The following is a 22,174-nucleotide window of genomic DNA, read 5'->3' on the forward strand; positions in this document are numbered from 1 at the left end:
ATGCAGGGACACCGGTTCGAGCCCTGGTCTGGGAAGATTCCACATGCTGCAGAGCAGCTAAGCCCGTGTGCCACAACTACTGAAGCCCACATGCCTAGAGCCCGTGGTCCACAACAAGAGAAGCCACCACAATGAGAAGCCTGCGCACTGCAACAAAGAGTAGCCCCCGCTCGCCACAACTAGAGAAAGCCTGCACACAGCAATGAAGACCCAAAGTAGCCAAAAAATAAATGAATAAAATAAAATTAATTAATTAAAAAAAAAGAACACACATTAAAAAAAAAAAGGTGGAGGTGTAATCTGGGATGTGTCTGACCATCTCTAGGATCAAGCTTTTCTCTCAAATCTCTAGAACTGACCATTGATAACATGCAAATTTCCCTTATTTTGAGTTTTGTTTGTTCAATTAGACCTTAAGATCTTTGAGGGTGGTATAGTTTCTTCTTTTGACTCTATATAAGCCCAACTTAGAACTGGAACTAGTAGTTTGATTAATTTCTACTGTATAATTATTAAGCCTAACAGTCAATAGTCTTTCAGTGTTTTTTAAAAAAATTTCCATCAGACAAGAAACCTGATTTGAGATGTCACCAGCTTCCTCACCACTTAAGTTCAGCTTTAAGATTTTCTGTAGTCTCTCTATAGTTTACTCCAAAGAAATAGTAAGTCAATTCTGTTGTTTCATAGCTTGAGGATCGAAAAACCCAAGAAACCATTGATTCTCTTCTGATAACAATCCTACCAATTTAAAAGGCTTAGCTTTCATGGGATCATTTGATCAAATAACTCAACCCACAGTTGTAAGGAATGATCAAAAATGTCCATATACAAGAGTGAAATTATAGTTTCTTCTGAATAATTATATCTATATTTAAGAAGATTCGTTTGTCGATGGAAAGACAAACTACCCTAGAAAATTGATATTTCTAAACTAAATATTCTTTAATGTAATCAATTTAGAGAGAAGTTCTCTAAGTCTACTTAGGTTTCAAATGTTTTTCAAGTGATATGTCCATCATTACAGAATAAATGCAAATAGCAAGAATTTCCAAACTTGCTTTAAACATTGTTTCAAATGTATGTGGGTGGTCAGTTATTTTTAAATGTTTGCTCATACAAATGTGGACATTTTCAAAAACAGATGACAGTAATGTCTAAGGTTTCATTCACGTTTTTCATCATAGGTTATGAATAATTGCTTGAGAACCAGTAGAGCTTACCTCCTGAGATAACTTTTTTATATCTACTGCAGCTGATAATGATTTATATAAATGTCATTCAAACATATCAATATCACTTGTAACAGCAGTTAGGCATTGCTTATATCTGTAATAACAGAGGTATTAAAACATATACAAATATTTTTGACGTTTTAAAGTTTGTCTACAACTATTCTAACCCCTGTGATTTATTGGAGAGGCATTTCTCCACGGTGTTTCTACATGTCTTGTGCCAGCTTTTATTCTGGACTTCTTTTCAAGGATGTTTATGCAGCTAACAGCCTTGGAAGATCGAAATAGAGCTTCCTTTCAGAGCAGAGAGCAAGTTTGTTCCTTGACCAGGATAGTAAAGATAATGTCTCTCTTCAGGGCAAAGGTTGGTCCTCACATGATGTGGAGGTGGGGTAGGGCAAAAAGAACCAAAGTGCACATGAAACTTAAGCAACCTGCTTTCCCATGAGTAATAAAATCCTTCGTGTCTGATCAAAGGACTGCACGTCTTCTCTCTAAATCTATGAAACGCTGGTGGGCTGACATGCTAGATTGCAACTAGGGGAAAATTTCAGACCTTTCATAATAGTAAAGAATTTTTTAAGATACTGGATTCTGATTTTCAAAGTCCCCCAGGGCGTTCGGCATCATTAATGTAAGCCAGCCCTAACCCAAGTCTCCCAGATGGAATCAGTTGTTATATCACAGAGAAACCATGATATCAACACTGCCTAGGTTTGCTCAGGATACATAATGATAAAAGACAGGTTATTTTTGAGCCAGCAATGTCCATTATCACAATAAAATTTAATGTGATAGGTGATAATCTGGATAAGATGGTAGTTTAGACATCCCAAAGCATGGTCTTTTTCTCAGCGTTGACCTAACTGTGGAACTGGGTAGCAACATCATCTATCATAAGACCCTAGCTGATGGCCACGCAATCTACCAACTTGTGCAAGAATCAACAAGATGATGAAGCAAGTATATCTGGCATCATTAAAAGAGGGAATAGCATTCATAAGAAAATAAGATTAGTATTCTGTACACCTTGTACACACTTCTATAAAGGGGTTATTTTATAATTAACTTTCACACATCTAGTTGTTTTTCTGAGGTCTTTGAATGTAGGAAGGATAATGCCACATACAGAACAGAACGGTGCCTAGAACAGAACTAGATGTAGAGGAGATGTTCAAAATTATTTGTTGCCCAACTTACTGGAATTAACAGAGACTGATAATTCTACATTACAGCCATTATTGTAATGAGAGATTCTACCTCTGGAGACTGAATAAATACTTCAGGAAAACACTATTACTTCAACTGGCTCAGCAGCTAATGCTCTTCTCCTTTCACCCAAGTACATGAATGAAGTTAGCTTAATTTAAGGGAAAAAAAGACTGATATGTAGCTAGAAAGAAAGAAAGAGTGATAAAGTCCCCCCACCCCAACCAAGAAAGCAAACATATAGGAAAAGCTCCATGTATGTCACTTGCTTCCAGTGTCACTTGCTTAATGTGACAGAACCCATATTGTACTTGGGTAGGTAGGCACAGCCAGAAAGTGCTTTCCATATATTAACAAATGCTATTCTTATAAGCTTTGCTTCAGAGTTGTACTTTGCACTGGGAATTTGAAAACTGAATTCAAAACCTGTAATTCTACAGCCAGGGTCACTTCTAGTAAAAATATTTCAACATTATCTCACCAGGAAGAAAACTGACAAAGTAATAAACAATCCTTTAAGTTAACCAGGATCAGAAATAAAATGACATGAATCATGGCACGCCTGGCAAGGAACTGCCGGTTCTCACACATCCTATGATACCTGCTGTTAGAGCAGTGGAATTAGAAGGTCTCTGCATGACTTGTCAATACACTGCAAAGGGAAATATGCCCTCTAGAATTAATTATTTTCTTTGGTAAAAACTGCTAGAGTGATTGCTAGAGCTAATGTCAAGATTCAATGAAGTAAATGAAGAAACCTTACCAATAAACATTTTTATTTCATTTTAGTTTTGAACCATCTATTTGGATCTCAGCTCAGTGACTGGATTTAATACATATGTCCCTGGTCTTGCTTTAATAAGCTGTGGTGCCCATGAACAAGTGTCTATATTTCCAATTTTGCTTTTCTTCTTTTCAACCTCAGCATGGTAATCTATTCTAAACTGATTCTTGTCTCCTCTCTCAATTGATAATCTGCTCTTGACTATATCATAACAGCATTAGTCCCAGGACAAAAATAAAATAAAGTTTCCCTATCGTCCTTATATGTTTCATATTAGGATATGTTTATTTGCTTAACAAACTGTATCTTGCATTTTGGGAATACAGAATTTCTTAACTATCTTAACTTAAGAGAAAAACCTAAAAGAAAACTTGAAGTTGTAGTTTGCTGGATGACTCTGTATAAGATCGCCTATACTGGAAGGCAGTGTGAAAAATGCTGCTATGGTTTTGGAATTTTCTCCTTTAGATCATAGCAGGATGACATTTCATTAGATAGAGTTGTCTTCTGAGCAGCTAACCTAAGTGGTACATAATCTTCCTATGCAAAGAAGGCCATAAATATTCATCTGGATGGGCCTTCTAAACTTTTTACTGCCTTAAACTTTTTACTACACATTAGACTGCATATATCCTAGAACATAAGGCTTGTCACAGCTGAACAGATAAATGGCTCAGCCATGGTGGAGCACTGTTTTTGACGAGTAATGTATCTGGTGTTCCAGAAGGTGAAGGAGGTCACAGAGTACCACTGACATATAACTGCAATGCTACCCTTGGAAGACCAATATTTGGGGCAATGTTTAAGTTGCTTTCTTGGGACTAAGGCATATTGGAAAGCTCTGTTCTTTTTCTTTTTCTGTCCAGGCCACTAAAGAGGCATTTAAAGAATTACTATGTTACTGTCTTGTTACTCTAGACAAAATTATGCTGCTATTTAAAAAAAATAGTGACTATCATTTTTTAATTTTTTTAGGAGCTTAACTTCCTTTCTCAGGATTACTCTTGTCCTCATTTATTAATTTTCTATGCTGTGATTTTTCCCTACAAAGGCATCAAGATAAATTTTAAAAAACCTCACTTGATAATTGATCAACTGGCTTTCCATATGCTTCTCCAGGGCAATAAGTTTCCAGTTACTACGCTACACCAGGCCTCATTTTTAATTGTGAGAAGACTTGACCATGACACACGAAATTCACAAGGACAAAGAGTCCAGCCTACTCTCATTCTTGATTCCTTCCAGGCATGGCATTAGAATTCATCCTCAGTCAATCATGTAACATGCCAATATTTTTCTGCTGGGTGAATGCCTTTTCTGGCATCACCTTCTGCTACAAGTTCATTGAGAAACAACCGTTGGTGTTTAATTCTGGCCTGACCATCTGCCAATGGGTTTTTGTTCATTTGATGCCAATTCACTGAGGATGACTGAAACCAGGATGATGGTATCTCAGTGGTTGCCACATGTATTTTTGTTTTGCTTACATATTTAGATTTAATCCAGATTAAAGAGTTAATCCAGTTGAGACCAGTTCACAAAACTATAATCTAGCCTGAACTAAGTCAGAAGCCCAGAGCAATCAGCATTAATGAGGGGTTAGTGACACACTGATATCTGTTTTGCACTATACTCTGAAACCACAAACAAATAGAGTTTGTAGTCCTTTTGCACTTTAATTTCCTCATCTGCAAACTAAGGCTAAAATTTCCTTATAAAAACCTTTACTAATGAATAGAAACTGGAATAATTTATATGAACACACTTTGACTTTTTTTCAATAAATGAGTTACTATAGTATTTCTCTTGATTTTTCCCATTATATTTGAAAGGAACATAGACAAATTGCATGCCATACTAAAAATCTAGTAAAAAATTTGACAACTAAATGCAATAGCAAATTCTCAAATAAAAACTCACCTGTTTTTGTTGATTTAACATTGTTTGGTGTAACAACTATAGGTAAAACAATCTTTTTTAATCCCCTTTTTTTGCATTGGGATTAACTCATCAATGAATTATAGGTATTAAAAAGACACCAATAGTCTCAGAAAACTTTCCTTTAATTTTCACCAGATATATAATCACATGTGAACTATCATAACAAATTTCCTAACATCAGCTACATGACCAATATTGTGTACAGTATTTCTTTACAAGCCAAAAGTCACCTAATTTTTATTTACACAGAGATATCCAGTGATAAATCTTTTGTATAATCAATCTCAATATGCACATAGATATGCCAACTCATAAGGAATCTGTAAATTTTTAATGGGGAATAAGAATGAAGGCAATAGGAAATATAATTTGGAGGCAAACAATACAGGTAATTATAACTCACACAACTAAAATTAGAGAACTAATTAGAAAATTTAAAGAGTAAAAACCATCTAGATATTAGTACCTGATGTATAAGCTCTCCCTCCAAATTCCCATGATGAAAACAAAGATAAAGAATGAAAACTCACAAGATCCTTGAGAATTCAGCCTCTTGATCATTGTATTGACACTATCTTAAGTGAATTTTGACGTTTTTGCAAGACCAAGAAGACTAGATTTAAATATTCAATCAGAAGCCTCTCTAAGTTATGCCACTAGAAACTGAATAAGCTTGCCTATTTTTAGGTAGGAAAAAAGGCCCTTTGCTCCTCCAGTACTGACTGTAAGGTCTGTGCCTACCATAAAAAGGAGATACTGCAGTGCTACTTTCCATCCTTGAGAGGAATTCTGGTGGTAGAGCAAAGGCAGGATGAGACCTGGTGGAGGTCCACAAAGGTTACTATCTGTGTGTGTATGTGTGTCTGTATGTGCGCATTTCATCTGTTCAAATGTCAAAATCATTCAGCTGGAATAGCAAAGGATCTCATTTTGTACCAGAAAAATAATCTTAGAAGAATCTGTGGGAGAAACTAAACTATGAAATGTAAACATAAATCAGACCATTTATCCTGATAACTAAGATAAGATTTAATCTACTGGGCAACTGGACAGATTTTATGCTGTTCAAAGCAATTCTTAATCCCTGTCTATTCCCAAACTATGGGTCTTGGTAGATCTCCTCTCTACCATTGATGCAAACAACTACCAAATGGAAATTACTAAATAATACCACAGAACAAAGGAAGGGATACCATCTGATGAATCAAAGAAAGTACACCTCAGAGAATTATTTTCTACAGGAAAATAGGAAAATATATAGGCAATTTTAAAAATACAACTAATAATGGGAAAAAAACCTTGCCCATGGGTAAAATTCATATTTGTGCTCTGAAGTATATTATCTCAAAATCTAATTAAAGAATATTTCTCGAATTTTGAAGAAAAATTTGTTTGGTCAACAATTAATATCCAGAAGAATTGCTATTCACATATAAAGGCAAAGGAGACATATTTGGAATACAGAACTCTACAGTATACATTCTTTGTAGTCATCTTGAAGAAGTTATTTCAAATTATACTCCATCTATCCTATACATCAGTGAAAATTAATAAATAAACAATGAAGAACTAAAAGTGTGAGTACTAACCAATACAACTAGTGAAGCACTGATCCAGGTCTAAAAGAAAATATTTGTAAAGTTGACCAAAAATCTATAAATGTTAAAACATCTTTAAAGAGACTTACTGTTTGATGATTCAAAATAATATTCCTTGTCAGAAATCCTAAATTATAATAAGGACTGAAATTAAGGAAGATGAAGAGAATAGAATGAAGGAAGCCAAAGTCCTCATCTCAAACAGTTGAAACTCAAAATAATAGAAATAGAACTTAATTGGTGATATTATTCCAAAGGCTTAAAGAAGATGAGAAGAAGATATAACAAACAAACAATGGACAATATGGTAAAATACAGAAGGAACCACAAACAGTGTAGTAACACACAAATAATATATAATAATGTATCAGAAATAATACCATACATCAAATAGGAAAAGATGACAAATAGCTTAAAAAGCAGTCATTAAAAATCATATTTACAAAAAACATTTAGTTACATGGTAAAATGCTTATGCTCATATTAAGTAAAATAAGGGACAAAATAATTTATATTAGTATGATCCAAAATTTGTAAAGTACAGCATAATTAAGAGTTCAATCACCAAAATGAAATAATTTAGGATCTAAATTCCAAATGTTCTACATACTAATTACATGAACTTCTAAAAGTTATTAACCTCTCAGTCTAAATTTTAAATCATAAAATGAGATAGTAATAGTATCTTCCTTATATGATTATTGTAAGGACTAATGAGAATCATGAACATTTTTTTTAAATGCCACATCCAGTATAAGAATTCAATAAATGTTAACTATGATTATTATTAGTAGTAGAAAAACTAATAACTTCTATGATATATAATTATAAGGATCCCCATGAAAATGTCCTAGAAGCTTATTGTTGAATAATTGCATTATAAATAGATTTTTCATTAATGTTTTTATATTTCTCAAATGTTACTATTTATTAAATCAGCTTTAGAAATCCACATTTTAAAATGTTTTTATCCACATCTTTTCTTCTCTAAAAGAAAAAAGACATCACAGATAAGTTGAAGTCTTCTTTGTTACACTTATTTCTTCTTCTGCCTCCCAGAGACATCATTATAACTAATGGAAAAATACATGAACTATTTATTCAACAATTTCTGATGGTAATTTTATGTGTCAACTTGACTAGGCGACAGAGTGCCCGGATTTGTGTCAAACATTACTCTGTTGTGTCTGTGAGAGTGTTATTGATGAGATTAACATTTGAATCAGTAGACCAAATTAAAGCAGACTGCTCTCCCTAATGTGAGAGGCCCTCATCCAATCAGCTGAAGGCCTGAATAGAAAAAAAGGCCTACTTTCCTGCAAGTAACAGGAATTCTTCCTGCCTGATTGCTTGAACTGTGATGTTTTTGTTTTTGTTTTTGTTTTCCTGACTTTGGACTCAAACTGAAACATTGGCTCTTCCTGGGTCTCAGGCCTACCAGCATTCAGGTTGGAACTACACCAATGGCACTCCTGAGATTCCAGCTTGCTGACTGCAGATCTTGAGACTGTCAGCCTCCATAATGGCAAGAGCCAAAAAAAAAATCTTCTTCTCCGTCTCTATATGTGTACATCTTATTGATCCTGTTTCTCTGGAGAATCATGAGTAACACACAATTCAAGATTAAGTCATTCCAGAAATATTTATATTGCACTCAATATATGCATGGCATCGTTGCTGTCATTGTGCTTAAGGGACATGATGTGTGTAGACAGGACAAGTTTCAGAAGGGTCACATTGGAAAAGCAAGATGCAGTCAATTGAGGAAGGTCAGCAAAAGTTAATAAAGTGCTTTTAATCCAGGTCAAGCAATTCAGTTAATTCCCTATTTTGATAAAGTGTAGAAAATCCCCGGAAGTCTCTTTTTGCCTCCTTTCTTGCTCTTCACCACCAAGTATAGATAACTGAGCTTACTATGCTATTTAAAGTAATAAATATCGATGTAACCAAGAACTATGCATTTTTACTTCCAACTACTGATGGTGAGGTTTCTTAATTTCAAGAAATATTTTCTTCTGTGGCATATACTTATTTATAATTATCACTAAACTAGATGCAGCAGTGACAAGATACTCAGCTAAACTTCATCATTATCATTATTCATCCGTGTATTAGATATTAATTCCATTGATTATTTATAGTCTAAAAAGAATTATACCTAAGTCATTACCTGAATTTCTCTTTTCAAGTTTGATTTTAATTCCTTTGGTTTCATCTGCTTCTGTACCTCAGAAAGACACCTATAAACAATGAGTGTAACATGAAAAGACACTTACATGTGCAAGTGGTCCCATTTTCATCTAAAAGTTGATTATCAGCACAAGCACATACTCGGCCTCCTGGAATGGCCAAGCACAATGTACTACAGCCTCCGTTATTTACTCGGCACATGTTGTCACCTGCAAGAGGAGGGAAGAAAATATGTCAGAGAACTCTGATTCCATACAAGTTTAGCTGGTTCAGGCCCATGTTCTTTCCAGGAGATGTACATAGGTGTAAAAATGTACACACACACACACACACACACACATATATACCACAAATAGTACCTATTTATTAATGTAATAAGGATTCCTGCTGAATCCTAAATGAGATTTTAAAATGTTTGAAAATATATGATGCATTGGTAGATAAGAGGAATTTACATGTTGGTTAGAAGAGATAGGGGTTTGTGTGCAGAGAGGTAACAGGAGAGAAAAGGATAAAGTGGACAGAATGGTGTCTGTCCAGGACAATTTCCTAGAATGGGCCCAGGGTATGCAAGTTTGAGCTCTTTAGAAACTAGACCACCGGCATGTGGTATGTGCCTTTGGATCCCAAGTAAACAGAAAGCAAACACTGGGGAAACCGGTGGGATTTTCCCTCCTCTTCTGCAAGGAGTACATTGGCATTTGAGTGCATTGGGGAATACAAGGAATGCAGGCTATCTGTGAAGCCTGAAAAATGAGCAGCCTTGCTGGTACCAGGAGAGTGTACAGGACACAGGGTAAAGTGTTGTCCCAGTGGACCTAAACAGCAGAGGCACTGACGAGGCATGCTATTGCTATCAGTAAAGTAGGCCTGAGGGAAAATTCATAAAGGTATTATTCATGAACATATGTGAGACACTCTTGGACACTCAGATAAAACTGAGGTAAATTTTTAAAGAGGCTGGAGAATCTGTTTTATAAAGGTGTAGGTAAAAGTAACTAAAATTCAGGTAGTCACCATTTGGATGCCATTTATTCCTACAAGTTGGAAAGGCAAGGAAGAAAGTATATTTTCTGCACTATATATGTATAGACCAGCACTCCATCTGGCAGTGCAAATGCCAGGATCATTTTATACTATGTTGTATTTTCCAAGGTATCAATAAATAACATTTTGATTATAGCAGAATATCTTACTCAAACATTAAAAATGAAGAGCTTTTAATTACTGGGCCACAGATAATAAAATAATACAATGGTTAAAACTGTATTGGCAGTTAAAGTGCAAGTGCCAAAAATGTGACTAAAGCGACAGACCAGGTTATTATACTTTGGGTCTCAGGGATTAGATATGTTAAGCAGAGAGTATTAATAAATGAGTTAAAAAACTCAAAATATCGCTATACGCAATAAATATTTAACTCACTCTCATAGATTATCATTGTGTGGCCACAGATCAGAAGAAATGATCTAAATTATATAATAGTTTTTTTCATTATTCTGAGAAGTAAATTCATTTTGCTATGTATAGAAAAACTAAAAAACAAAATATACACTTGAAAGCTAAGGAAGCTAATAATTGAAGCTACACCATCAATTTCTGAACTCAGAAAATAATTAAGTTTAGTTCAGGCTTTTTCCAATAGGGAATGCAGAATATTTTTAAGCAGCTTCCAGATTTAGCCGTGTTTATTCCATGACCATGGAATAAAGATGTAATACTTCATAGGATGCTTAGGTGTTCTGTCTATATTATGCACTTTATGTACAGGATTAAACTGTATAGTGAAAAAAACATGACTGACTACGAACAGCATTAAAATATTTACACATAAATATCAATAAAAGAGTTAACATATTGATAGCTTTCATTATTGAAAATCCATAATGCATCAATCCCAGGGTTAGTTACCTTACATACACATTCATTTTAATTCAATTTTTATAATAAAATTATAAAGGTAGGTTTCGTCTTGTTTGCGGGTGAAACTGCTAAAGACCTAAGGATTTAAATGACTTCTCTAATATTTAGAAAAAAGAAATAATCCTTAAAAAAATAAGGATTTAGAACAAGAATTATTATTTATTTCTAGGTAATAATACTAATAATCATATTATTTCTAAATAAATAGAAACAAGAATTTTTCTTTAAAATTTATGCTCTTATACTCTAACTTGTTTATGTATGACAAAATAAAATTAGATCAATAAAGGACAGAAAAACAACAAACTAAAAACAACAAAATAAAATTCTAGATTACGTCACTTTGGCAGCAGACACTTTTTTACAAATGAAATAATGCAAGGAAAACAAAGGAGGAGTAGTTTTTAAAATTAAGTTAAAGATAGCGTCTGCCAGGGCCAAAAACATTGTCTTTTTTCCCCCAAACTTATATTTTGGAGAAGTAGGATTATTCTGCCCCTTAGAGTGGCTGCCACAGACTGTGTGTTTGATAAACATTAGCTGAACTGATTAATAACTGAATGAATGAAACTTCTAGTTAACAAGTTGAATGACAGAAACAGTCATTTGTGGGTGTAGAAACAAGGTACAAATGTGAGAATAGATATATCTGTTGTAACAAGATAAAGTGGATTTCCTTCTTTGTATGTGAGTAAGAATACATATAAACTCTGTCTACATACTTTGCATTTCAAGGTAGATTATTTAAAGATATATTTATTTAAAGGTGTATCTGTTATACTACTGCTTTGTAATCTAAGATCTTTGAATCCTGGGTTCTATAAAGGTAGTCAAGGGACTCTTTCTATAAAAAAAAGTTTAACTGAATGCAAAATTTATTAATGATAAAACTACAATGACAAAAAAACACATGTTCCTTTCTCCTATCTAAATGTATAATAGTTATATAATTTTCATAAATAAAAAGCTACATAAATTAATCATATAAAGCTACTTTGTGGTCAGACAAACTTGAATTGGAATCCCAGTTTATCCCTGGCTCTTTGCCTTCTGAGGAGAATGGCTATATCTGCCTTACTCTTGGATTTCTCATATGTATAATAGAAATCAACAGGCATTTTTAAAAGAACCTCGTCCATCCAAGGGATAGCACTGAACAATTATGTCAATGGCACTGTCTGAGACCCCAGATATATTCTTCATGAATATAGGAATACATTCCTCATATTCCTATCAGAGGCATGCCCTTTGTTGCTATGTTTGTGACACACTACTCCTTTGGATATTTATTTAAAGTGTTTATATGGAAGGAAACTCAAAAATATATGACTCTTGATGAAGAAATGGTAGGGGTAAATTGATTAGTATAAAATGTGTGCCAGGCACTGTTCTAAGTCTTGCTCTTATATAACAAATATGTACATAATCCTTACAGGAATTTTATAAAGAAAACATCTCTTATCTTTGTTAAGTCTTTCATGGTGGGTCCTGATTTTCAGATGAAGAAAATGTTAGGACTTGTATCCAAGGGCAAGTCCATTTTACAGTAAGTCAAGGCATTTCTCATCCCACGTGTTGCATTTTATCAATGAACTCTTTAAAGCAACTAGAATTTTAAAGAACATGAAGACTGTGAAAATGTCCTGCAATTTGGCAGAGGGGAGTTCAGCGACGACGTTCAAGATGAACAATTTTTAAAGAAAATGGAAACAGGAAATGTGATTGTATACTGATATACAGTATAATGAAATCCAGAAAATTAGTATAATGAAATCCAGAAAACTAGTGACCGTAAAATTAGAGGGAACAGCAGTCCTGCAAACAAGAGCCTGCAGCAGGTGAGGAAGGTTGTTGCTCTTAATGTTGTCTCCAGTTCATCTTAGAGAAACTACGATTGTGGTGGGGCAGCTGACGTGAATAAAAAATATCACCATTTGATCTATCCAGGCAACTGCCTCTATTCTTCATTTCTTGTCCACAACTATAACTTATACTATCTCAAATAATTAATTTTTATTCTTTTTAAAGACAATTTTATCTTTTATTAGCTATTGGAACTTCTTAGTTTATGTACTTCCATTATTTTATAAAATTGCATTTCTATCCCAGTGAGGCAATTTCAATACAGTAGAAAAAAGTGAAGCCCTTGAATAAGATACTTTGCTTTTAAAATCTCTGATTAAGCCGAAATATCTTCAGAAAAACTCTTGTTCTTAGGTAACTTCCTACTGACAACATACACGCTGAAAAAATTTAATGTTCATTAAATTTTCACAAGGATATCCGTATTAAAAAAAGGAACAGTGACTATTTAGATTCATAACCAAAAATCTACCACATAATTCACTAAACTTTTTTTTTGTTTGTTACCTAAGTTCTGAGTCATGCTGTTTGTGGATGGCCTAATAAATATTAATAACTCATGTAGATAAAAAGATACAAGAATATTATCTGATTTTAATAAGACACAAATATCATGGTAGATTATTTCACTTTCATAACATCTAAAATAATTAAATGTTCCTTAAATGTATATGAAATTAATCAGATAAATATACTAAGATACTTTAAAAAATACTATTTTCCTTGTATAATGCATTTTTTAACATTTTCCCATAATGTTCCTTCCACACTGAAAGTTTTTCCACTGCTCACAATACTGACTCTTTGAAAACACTGAGGATTTTTTACTTTAAATAACAGCCTTTTTCAGTGAAGATGACATGAAAAAGGAAGTATTTGGAGAAAACCTTGAACTTCACTTAAATAGAATTCCCAGAGTTACTCACTCAGGATATTTTGAACAATAAATAATAAATTTTTATGGCAACAAAGTCTAAGATTTGAGTGACTCTGGAGTGACTAGACACCTTTTATCATAAAACTTCAGCAACACTGTCAAAATAAAGTCTTTATGCAACTTCTTGAAGTATTATTATATGTGAAACTCAGAAGCAATTTTATCTGTTTTTTAATACCTTGTTGCTTTTGAGGATCATAAATCTGAAGCCCAAACAGGGGTGGTCTTTCACGCCTCAGTAATGTCACTTCATTCGTTATCAAATCTAGTTGAAAAATGGAACCATTCATATAATCAGTCCAGAACACATAATTCCCATGATGTGACAGTCCAAAAGGATGGTTCAACTCTTTCCCACTGTAAACAATCTGTAAAATATAAACACACTGTGAAAAATCAGACCTGACCTTTAGAAACATAACCAAATATTCAGAGAAGCTGATATTCAAATAAGTAGAACAGATAATGATCTAACTAATAACTTAGTTTCTTTCAGTGTATTTGAAAAATGGATTTCACAATGTGAGCATATTTTTCTATTTTTAGGACATGTTATTTGAAGGAGACCATTTACATTTCATCCATTTCAATTCTCTCATACATGGCATTATACATATGGTCAAGAAGTGCAAACATTAAAATGACCTTGCCTGATACTCTTCCCTATCTCTTTTCTTTATGATATTTCGGTATCATATTCTGGCACAGAAACTGATCTGAGTAATTAGTGGCATTATGTATATTGCAGTATTGCTCATCCAATAGCCAAGGGATACAACATGGTCTAACAACACTGGGAGTGGAAGGAACCCCTCTATTCAGTTGGATTAATGCAAATTGAAGAAATCTAGGCAATGACAGGGAGGAAGGTAAAATTTTAATTTTGAACATAGAAACACTTATTGGTAGTAAACAGATATACAAGACTCCTGGCTAATTTTAATTCCGCTTGTCTTGATATATTCTTTACATTCCCGTGTATTTTGTGGTTGTTTAAACTACACAGTGGAGCAATCCTGTGATAAGTTCTGTTTTGCATGTAGGGTTGTAGAAGAGAATAGGAATCATACCTCCCATAATAATAATAATACTTTTTTGTCTTTCACAATTTGTAAAATGATACTGTATACAATATGAAATAGCCTTTTGGACTCAATTCATCTAATATGAGAGGATTGAGCAAGTTATCCAAATAATATAGGGTTAGAAACTGAAATTTTGCTCCTTTTATCTGAACTCTTCATACCAAATTTTCATATGTTGAATAATTGAGACAGTTTCTTATTTTTCTTTGCTCACTTCCATGTAGGCTAAAATATGCTGGCTAATAAAGTGCTATGTATATTGTGTACATATCAACATCTTCAAAGGGATCATAAATATTTTTTAACACCTCTTAAGTATGCGACATTAGGTTAAATGCAGATCAGTTTTACTTATTTGGGGAAGGACATTTAAAGCACTCACTGTTAGAGTTAACCAACGATTGAAATGGTCTTAACTGATCAGTACATTATATTTCTCAAAGAGAATACTTAATAAATGGGCTTGGCCAATTGTGCAATCTTCCTTTCCGAAAAAGAAGACAGTGTATTGTCAAAGGAAGCGTTTTGGTAATTTCTAATATTCCATTTTTCTAAATATTATTTAACTAAATAGTCGAAGCCAGTTCATAATGTTATATGTGCTTAGGTGATTATAAGACAGAATACAGAGGTGATATTTTGCCAACAGAGTCAACTTCATCCTCAATCTCACCGAAGAATTGCAAAATCATTTTGCAACGATTCTACCAAAAGAGGCAAGAAGATGTTGATATTTATTCACACCCACAGGCTTGAAGTTCAGTCCACTCTTGTGTTTTAGTTCCAATGTCATGAAGTTCTTTATTTGAATAAATGAATTCTAATTACTTTGTCATAATACATAGGTTACATTTCAGGTGCAAATATTGAAGATATTCGAACCGAGTTGGGGTGCTTGGTCCTAGCAAACATCAGTAATGTAGAAAAACTGCATTTTCAAACAGCTCTGATATGCTGAGAGCTTCTCTGAAAAATCCCACAAACCCTGGCATGCCACAGTGAGCTGGGCCTGGTCTCCCGGAGGCAAGTGCCAGCTGCACTACTTAATGCTCAGCCTCCTTCAGCCACCCCACAGAGACTACTGGCAGAGGGGTAAAAATAAACTTGAAAGTATTTTTAACACAACACAACAAGGCTCTGTGACAGAAGCCTGTGGGTTAAAACAGCAGCATTTGTCTTTTACCTTCCTGTGAGTTCCATTCAAAAACACTTTTTCAATATGATCATAATAGGCATCACACCAGTATAATGTGTGGGTGTGAAAGTCCAGAGTTAAGCCGTTTGGCCACAGCATCTTTGAAGTCACAAAAATCTGCCGATTGAAGCCATCCATCCAGGCCTTCTCAATCCTTCCCACGCTGTCATCTATTTCATCTTCCTCCCAGTCTGTCCAATACATCCAACTAAGACATTAAAAACAAGAGCGCACGCGTGTCATTTCAACCAGCCACCATATAGACAGACACTTCCTGAGATTTGACGCCTCCATAAAATGTAGTTACATTCTGATTTGTTCTCCTACCTAAATGCTGACCTGCCCAGAGGAGGCAGCTGCGAAGCACTCAGGGAAGGTAAGATTTGTTCAGTGGAGCCAATTAGACACATTTCAGAAAACCCACGGCCACCACTACGGCACTTACTGGCCTCTTTTATTAATTAACCTAACAGCAAGTGCCAAATACTGATTCTCTTTGGTGTTGGTACCAAAAGTTTGGGAAATGATTCTTGAGGCATTACTAACAATTTTTAAATGTCCATTTGATAAAACATATAATCAATTATGTGTTTAAAAAGCAGATTAACTGGCATGAGAATGAGAGCACAGTTAATGATCTACTTCCAGACTTTATTTAATCTCATATAAATTTTTTTTTTTTTTTTTTTTTTTTTAAGGCAGGCAGTTGGATTGTCTCTGTTCTAAAGGGCACAGTCATACTGGGTTTGTTTGGCCAGGTCTAATTTGTCTTCCTGATGCAAATTATCTATGCTTTATTGCTGCTTATTATTACCCTAAAACCCACAGAAGATGATTGAGCTGCACGTAAGTTTAATAACAGGGGGCTGACTGACCTTGAGATTTTGAGCTTTAATTTCCGTCTCAAACAAAAGCATCTGCCTTTAAAAACAAATCTTTTGTGTAAGCTATAACAGTGGAAGAAGGGGCCTTGAGCTAATGTTCCAACTGCCTCATGAATAAGGTTAAAACCCTCCACATGTGTTGTCTTAGGGTCATGTGAAAGTTCCTGAGTAACTAATCAAAGTGTAGGCTTTAATTCAGTCACCTCATATATGACTTTACAAAGCTTCAAAGTTTTCTAAGCTGCTAACCCTGGAAGTACCCTTATTAGATCCTCTGCCTCCCATCTGTTATGAACCCTAAAGAATTTCTGAGGTAATTTGGGACAAATCTGTATCCATGACTAAAAATCCTACTGTGATCTAAACAGGCAGACAGGCAGCTGAGGAGGTGACACATCAGCCATTCTTTTATGCCAATTAAGCTCTTTTTAAATTCTCTGAACAGTTTACAATTATGTTGATATGCCTTTTTAGACTTGAGGAAGTATATTTAGATTGGTGAATTTTAATAAGTCCAAATACATTCTAATCCTAGAAATAAACATGGTACTATGCTTATCTTGTATCATGCCTGTTCTTCAAGTGGGTTTATTACTGGGACAAATTAAGAATAAACAGAAGATTCATTCCATTTGCTCTAATCCTGTGCTAGTTAGGCAAAACTACTTCAACTATATAAATCAGCTATGTAAAAGAGAAATAACAACTTTTTCATCTCTCTTGATACCATTTCTGAACTCTTAAACACAGTTAATCAATGCAGTTGTATTGTTGTTGCTAATTTATAACTTGTTAAATTGCAATTATCTTTCCCTCTAGCTTTTCCTCTTGATAATAGTTAACACTTTTTTTCTGTGACTCTCTAACCTGAATCACATATATATGTCCATGCAAACACACACACACAGGGGATAATTCTGGATATTCTAAACATATTTTATATTGTGTTGTTATTTGAAGACAGAATTGTTTGTGATCCAATCCACTACCTGAGACTATTTTTAGTCAAACAAAATATAAGCAAAACAAATTTTAAATAAGTGATGCCAATCTGATGGAGACCAGATATGTGATCGTCTACTCAGCTGATTAAAAGTTATTGATATATTGTGAAAGCCTTATAATTATTATCAAATATGATGATTCATAAACATACAAAATAGGAAACGCAACCTGTAAAATAAGCAGGAGAAAACATAAATATTTTTGTAGGTGGGACTTGGGGTATTCACCAAATAAAAATTAGGTTAAGCTGGTCTTCTACTATGACAAGAAAAATTGTACCTCTATTTTTCAAGCCCTGTTTAAATACAATTTCTCAATGAAGTATGCCCCTAGCTTTTCTGTCAAAATTAGCTCATTCTTTTGTTTCCTAGTGACAGTTGTTAGTTATTTTATAGAATTTATTGCATTTATGCCATGTATTGAATTTGATGGCGTTGCATGTCTGATAATTCCAATTAAAAATTCAAGTAATTGAGGGCAGGGAATATTTATCGTTCATGTTTGTACTCTGTAGCACTAAGCTTGGCTTTGTTGATATTAATCATGCCCCCAATATAAATTGTATTATCTGGTGGGTCAATCCCAGAAATTTTTAAATCCTTAAGATTTTCTGCCATGGAAGTGAAATAACTTTTAAAAAACTTGATTGAGTCGATGACATAATATCTAGCCGTTAACTAGAAGATGTGGTACTCTTAATTGAGAGAGGGATATAGAAAATCCTGTTTGGAGGGAAATACGCACTTAGCTTTGGACTCATCTTTTCTCGGAGATAATGTTTTGAGAAATCAGAACTGGAGCTGTCGCTTTCTAAGTTATTGATGTAAATTATGAGATTTGAAATGATTGCAAAGGAGGGAGTTCGTCTGTAGCTATCACCTTGAGGAACAGTCCACCATAATTGATTCCTCCTCCAGGTTTATCCCCATTTCAACAATTTTTGAGGCCTGCCAATCTTATTCTTTCCTGTCTGTTTTCTCAGGTCCCACTTTTCTGTTGCTATTACAAATGCTACAGTCTGTCTTTCATCACTTTTCAAAGGGAACTCCCAACGGATTGTCTTTCATAGAGCTATCATATGGCTTTCACTTGTCTTCCTAAATCATGAATTGAAAAATGTGATTTTTATCCTCAAAACCTTCCAATTACTCTGATGTCAGCAAAATAAGTCAAAACTTTTATTTACAGCATTGAAGATTTCTGCATATTTCTAGTCTCACCTCCTGCTATGTTCCTTCGAATGTCCCCTGCTCTAGCCTTAATGAACTCATCCCACCTCAAAACTGCCATTAGCTTCCTCGCCTCTAACAATTATTCATACTGCCCCTTCAGAGTACATTGACTAACCTTATGACTACACACCCCAAGTCCCTGGGACCCTATTCATTTGGAAATTCTATCCATCCTCTGAAGTTCAATTCTGAATTAAAAACCTCAGTGAATTCCCAAAGAGCACGTATTTCATTCTATTTTATTTTATAGGTAAAGTGTGTGTGTGGGGTGTGTGTGTGTGTGTGTGTGTGTGTGTGTGTGTACACCAAGCACACCAGATTATAAACTCCTTGAAGACAATCACTGTCTTACTGATTTCTATTGATCTATATGGTAGTCACTCGATAATATATTTTAATAAATAAATAAATGAAAAATTATCCCTTTACTGATTTCTATAATTGGTTATGACGCTTTTGATAAAACCATAGCTCTGAAGAGTACTTTTTGTTAATAGGCTATTATGGCAGAGAAAATCTGTGATGCTTTCCTGTGTACAGCTGCAAAAAGGTATTATGGTAGAAAAATGTCAATGAACCAGGTTTTTGCAAAAAATGTTTTGATTAAAGTTATATTATGCTATTTTAAATGGACTTTTCCAAACTAAACTTTCTTCTTCACTTTTAAAAAACTTATATTAGGGTCAAATGATTATTTGGACAATTAAATTCACATGGTTCCATTTCTACTTCTACTGCCTTCCCATCCATTCTCCACAGAATAGTAAGATTAGTTGTTGTTGTTTTTAAATATAAATCTGACTATATCAATTCTCTATTTTACATTTACACTAAAGACAAAGTACAAATCTCTCATGGTAGTGGGCGAGGCCCTGCTTTCCTTTCCAATTGCATCCTCAGTCACTTTCCCATTTGCCATCTATGATCCAGCCCGTCTTCATTTCAGTTCCTCTGACAGTAAAGCTTTTGCCCAACTTAAGATTTCAGTTGTTCCATTTTCTTTATCTGAACTCTTTTCCTCACTCTCCATGGCTGGTTCCTTCTTTACAATTAAGTCTCAGCTTAAATGATGCCTCCTTAAAGAGGACTTTCAGCAAACCTATTTAAACAGGTTTCTATCAGTCACCTTCACATCAAACTGTTTGTTTGACTCCATCACTTTGGTCTCTAGAAATTACATTCGTTGTTCATCTGGTACTTATTTATTGATGTATCTGTCCATTCCCTACTTTTCAGATGACACAAGATGCTTCATGAGGGTAAAGGCTATGCCTGCTTTGTTAACCACTGTATACATAATCAGAGCTCTGGGCATTGTATATTGTTAGGGGAAAATATGTGTATATATACATATATACACATGTGTATATACATATACCTACACACACATATCCACATATATATGTACACACATGCGTTTTTTTTTTTCAGGTTGGTGCATAATAGCAGTATTCTATAATATTTAAAAATCTGATGGAAGAAGTAGAAGAGTCATTCTTTGCAACATCAGAGGCAAATATAGGATTAGTTGGGAGATAAGTACTATAGGGATGCCTTAATGAAAAGAAAAAATGTCATATCAATCAGATTTGTCCCCAGATACTTTGAACTATGTAGATGCTATGGGTTTCAAATCTAAATTGGATGCCTGCCTCTTAGGGAAGTGTTGAAGTGGATTCCTGAATTTGAAGAGAGAGATGGGTCTAGTGGCCCCTAAATTTTCTTCCAAATCATCTAATTCTATGACCTGCACATTTATGTCATCTCCCCAAGCACCTCAAAGACCCTTTGACTCTATCGGAAAATATTTTCCTCTAACAGAATACTGAGAAGGAAGATGTTGTTTTAAGATATATTTGAAACATCTTGCTTCAAGGAGATTTAGACAGAGTGGAATAAATATTTTCTCTAAAAATTAAGATTGCCTCGGTTTAAAGGTCAAAGAGATGACTTGGTTTAAAAGTCCAGTAATAAAATAGAAATTTAAAGAATCCACACATAAAGTCACTAAAATTACTTTATAATTATGCCTTACAAAAAACATGCAATGAGTTCATCCACTGATTAGGTCAGCCTGGAAAGAAGCACCCTGATTGTATTTGGAGCTATTCTCAATACAAACAATTTTAGGAACTGCAATCTGTTGATCTCAGTTTATAAGGGAGTCCTGTGCTTCTTATTCAATGAAGTATTTTTTTTTGTATGCAATAGTAAGGTATAAAAATATTAATTTTGTGGTGCTGTTTTGAAACAGTGAAATATAAGACCTGGAGGGGATAAAAACCACATACAACAACAACTGTACATGTAGAATATGCAATCCACTCATTTAATTCTGAGATTCTATTAGGAATTTTCACATTTCTTTAATATTTCTATGTGCACATTATTGCTTGTGTTCAGGTAATAGCTATGAATAAAAATCAAAGGAAAACATATTCTCAAAAATTGCACAAAATAATCCATCCTGAAACAAGTAGCACATACTATAAAATGATGTCACTATATGGAAACTATGGTTATGTCCAAAAATACAGTTTCCAACCTAGACTAGTAAAAAGTAGTGGAGAGTGGCATGGACATATATACACTACCAAACATAAAATAGATAGCTAGTGGGAAGCAGCCGCATAGCACAGGGAGATCAGCTCGGTGCTTTGTGACCACCTAGAGGGATGGGATAGGGAGGGTGGGAAGGAGGGAGATGCAAGAGGGAAGAGATATGGGGACATATGTATATGTATAACTGATTCACTTTATTATAAAGCAGAAACTAACACACCCATTGTAAAGCAATTATACTCCAAGAAAGATGTTAAAAAAAAAAAAAAAAGTAGTGGAGTATAGTGGCTCTGAGTAAAGTCTTGGAGACAGGTTGCTTGGATTTAAATATCTATCCAGGTTCTTAATAATCAAATGGTCTTTTGCAGGTCCGTTACAAATTTCTTCTTTGTAAAACACGAATGAGAACAGCAACTAATTCAAAGTATTATTGTGCAGAATCACAACATAGGTCATGGTAATCTATTTAACAAAATGCCTGGCCCACAGTAAATGTACAAAAAGAGGAAACTTGCTATTTTTTGAATACTTTAA

General features: G+C 34.3%; 1 protein-coding gene across 1 annotated transcript in view; it reads right to left on the reverse strand.

The window, feature by feature from the left end:
* The window catches only part of LRP1B (LDL receptor related protein 1B), a gene marked incomplete at its 5' end in the record, with an annotated part of 1,526,008 nt that overhangs the window by 732,994 nt on the left and 770,840 nt on the right, over window positions 1-22,174 (reverse strand). Inside the window, 3 exon segments of the mRNA XM_057550915.1 lie at window positions 9,041-9,163; window positions 13,856-14,045; window positions 15,946-16,165. Of these exon segments, the coding sequence (XP_057406898.1) occupies window positions 9,041-9,163; window positions 13,856-14,045; window positions 15,946-16,165 (533 nt within the window).

The sequence above is a fragment of the Balaenoptera acutorostrata genome, chromosome 8 (genome assembly GCF_949987535.1).
Source record: "Balaenoptera acutorostrata chromosome 8, mBalAcu1.1, whole genome shotgun sequence".
Taxonomy (NCBI): domain Eukaryota; kingdom Metazoa; phylum Chordata; class Mammalia; order Artiodactyla; family Balaenopteridae; genus Balaenoptera; species Balaenoptera acutorostrata.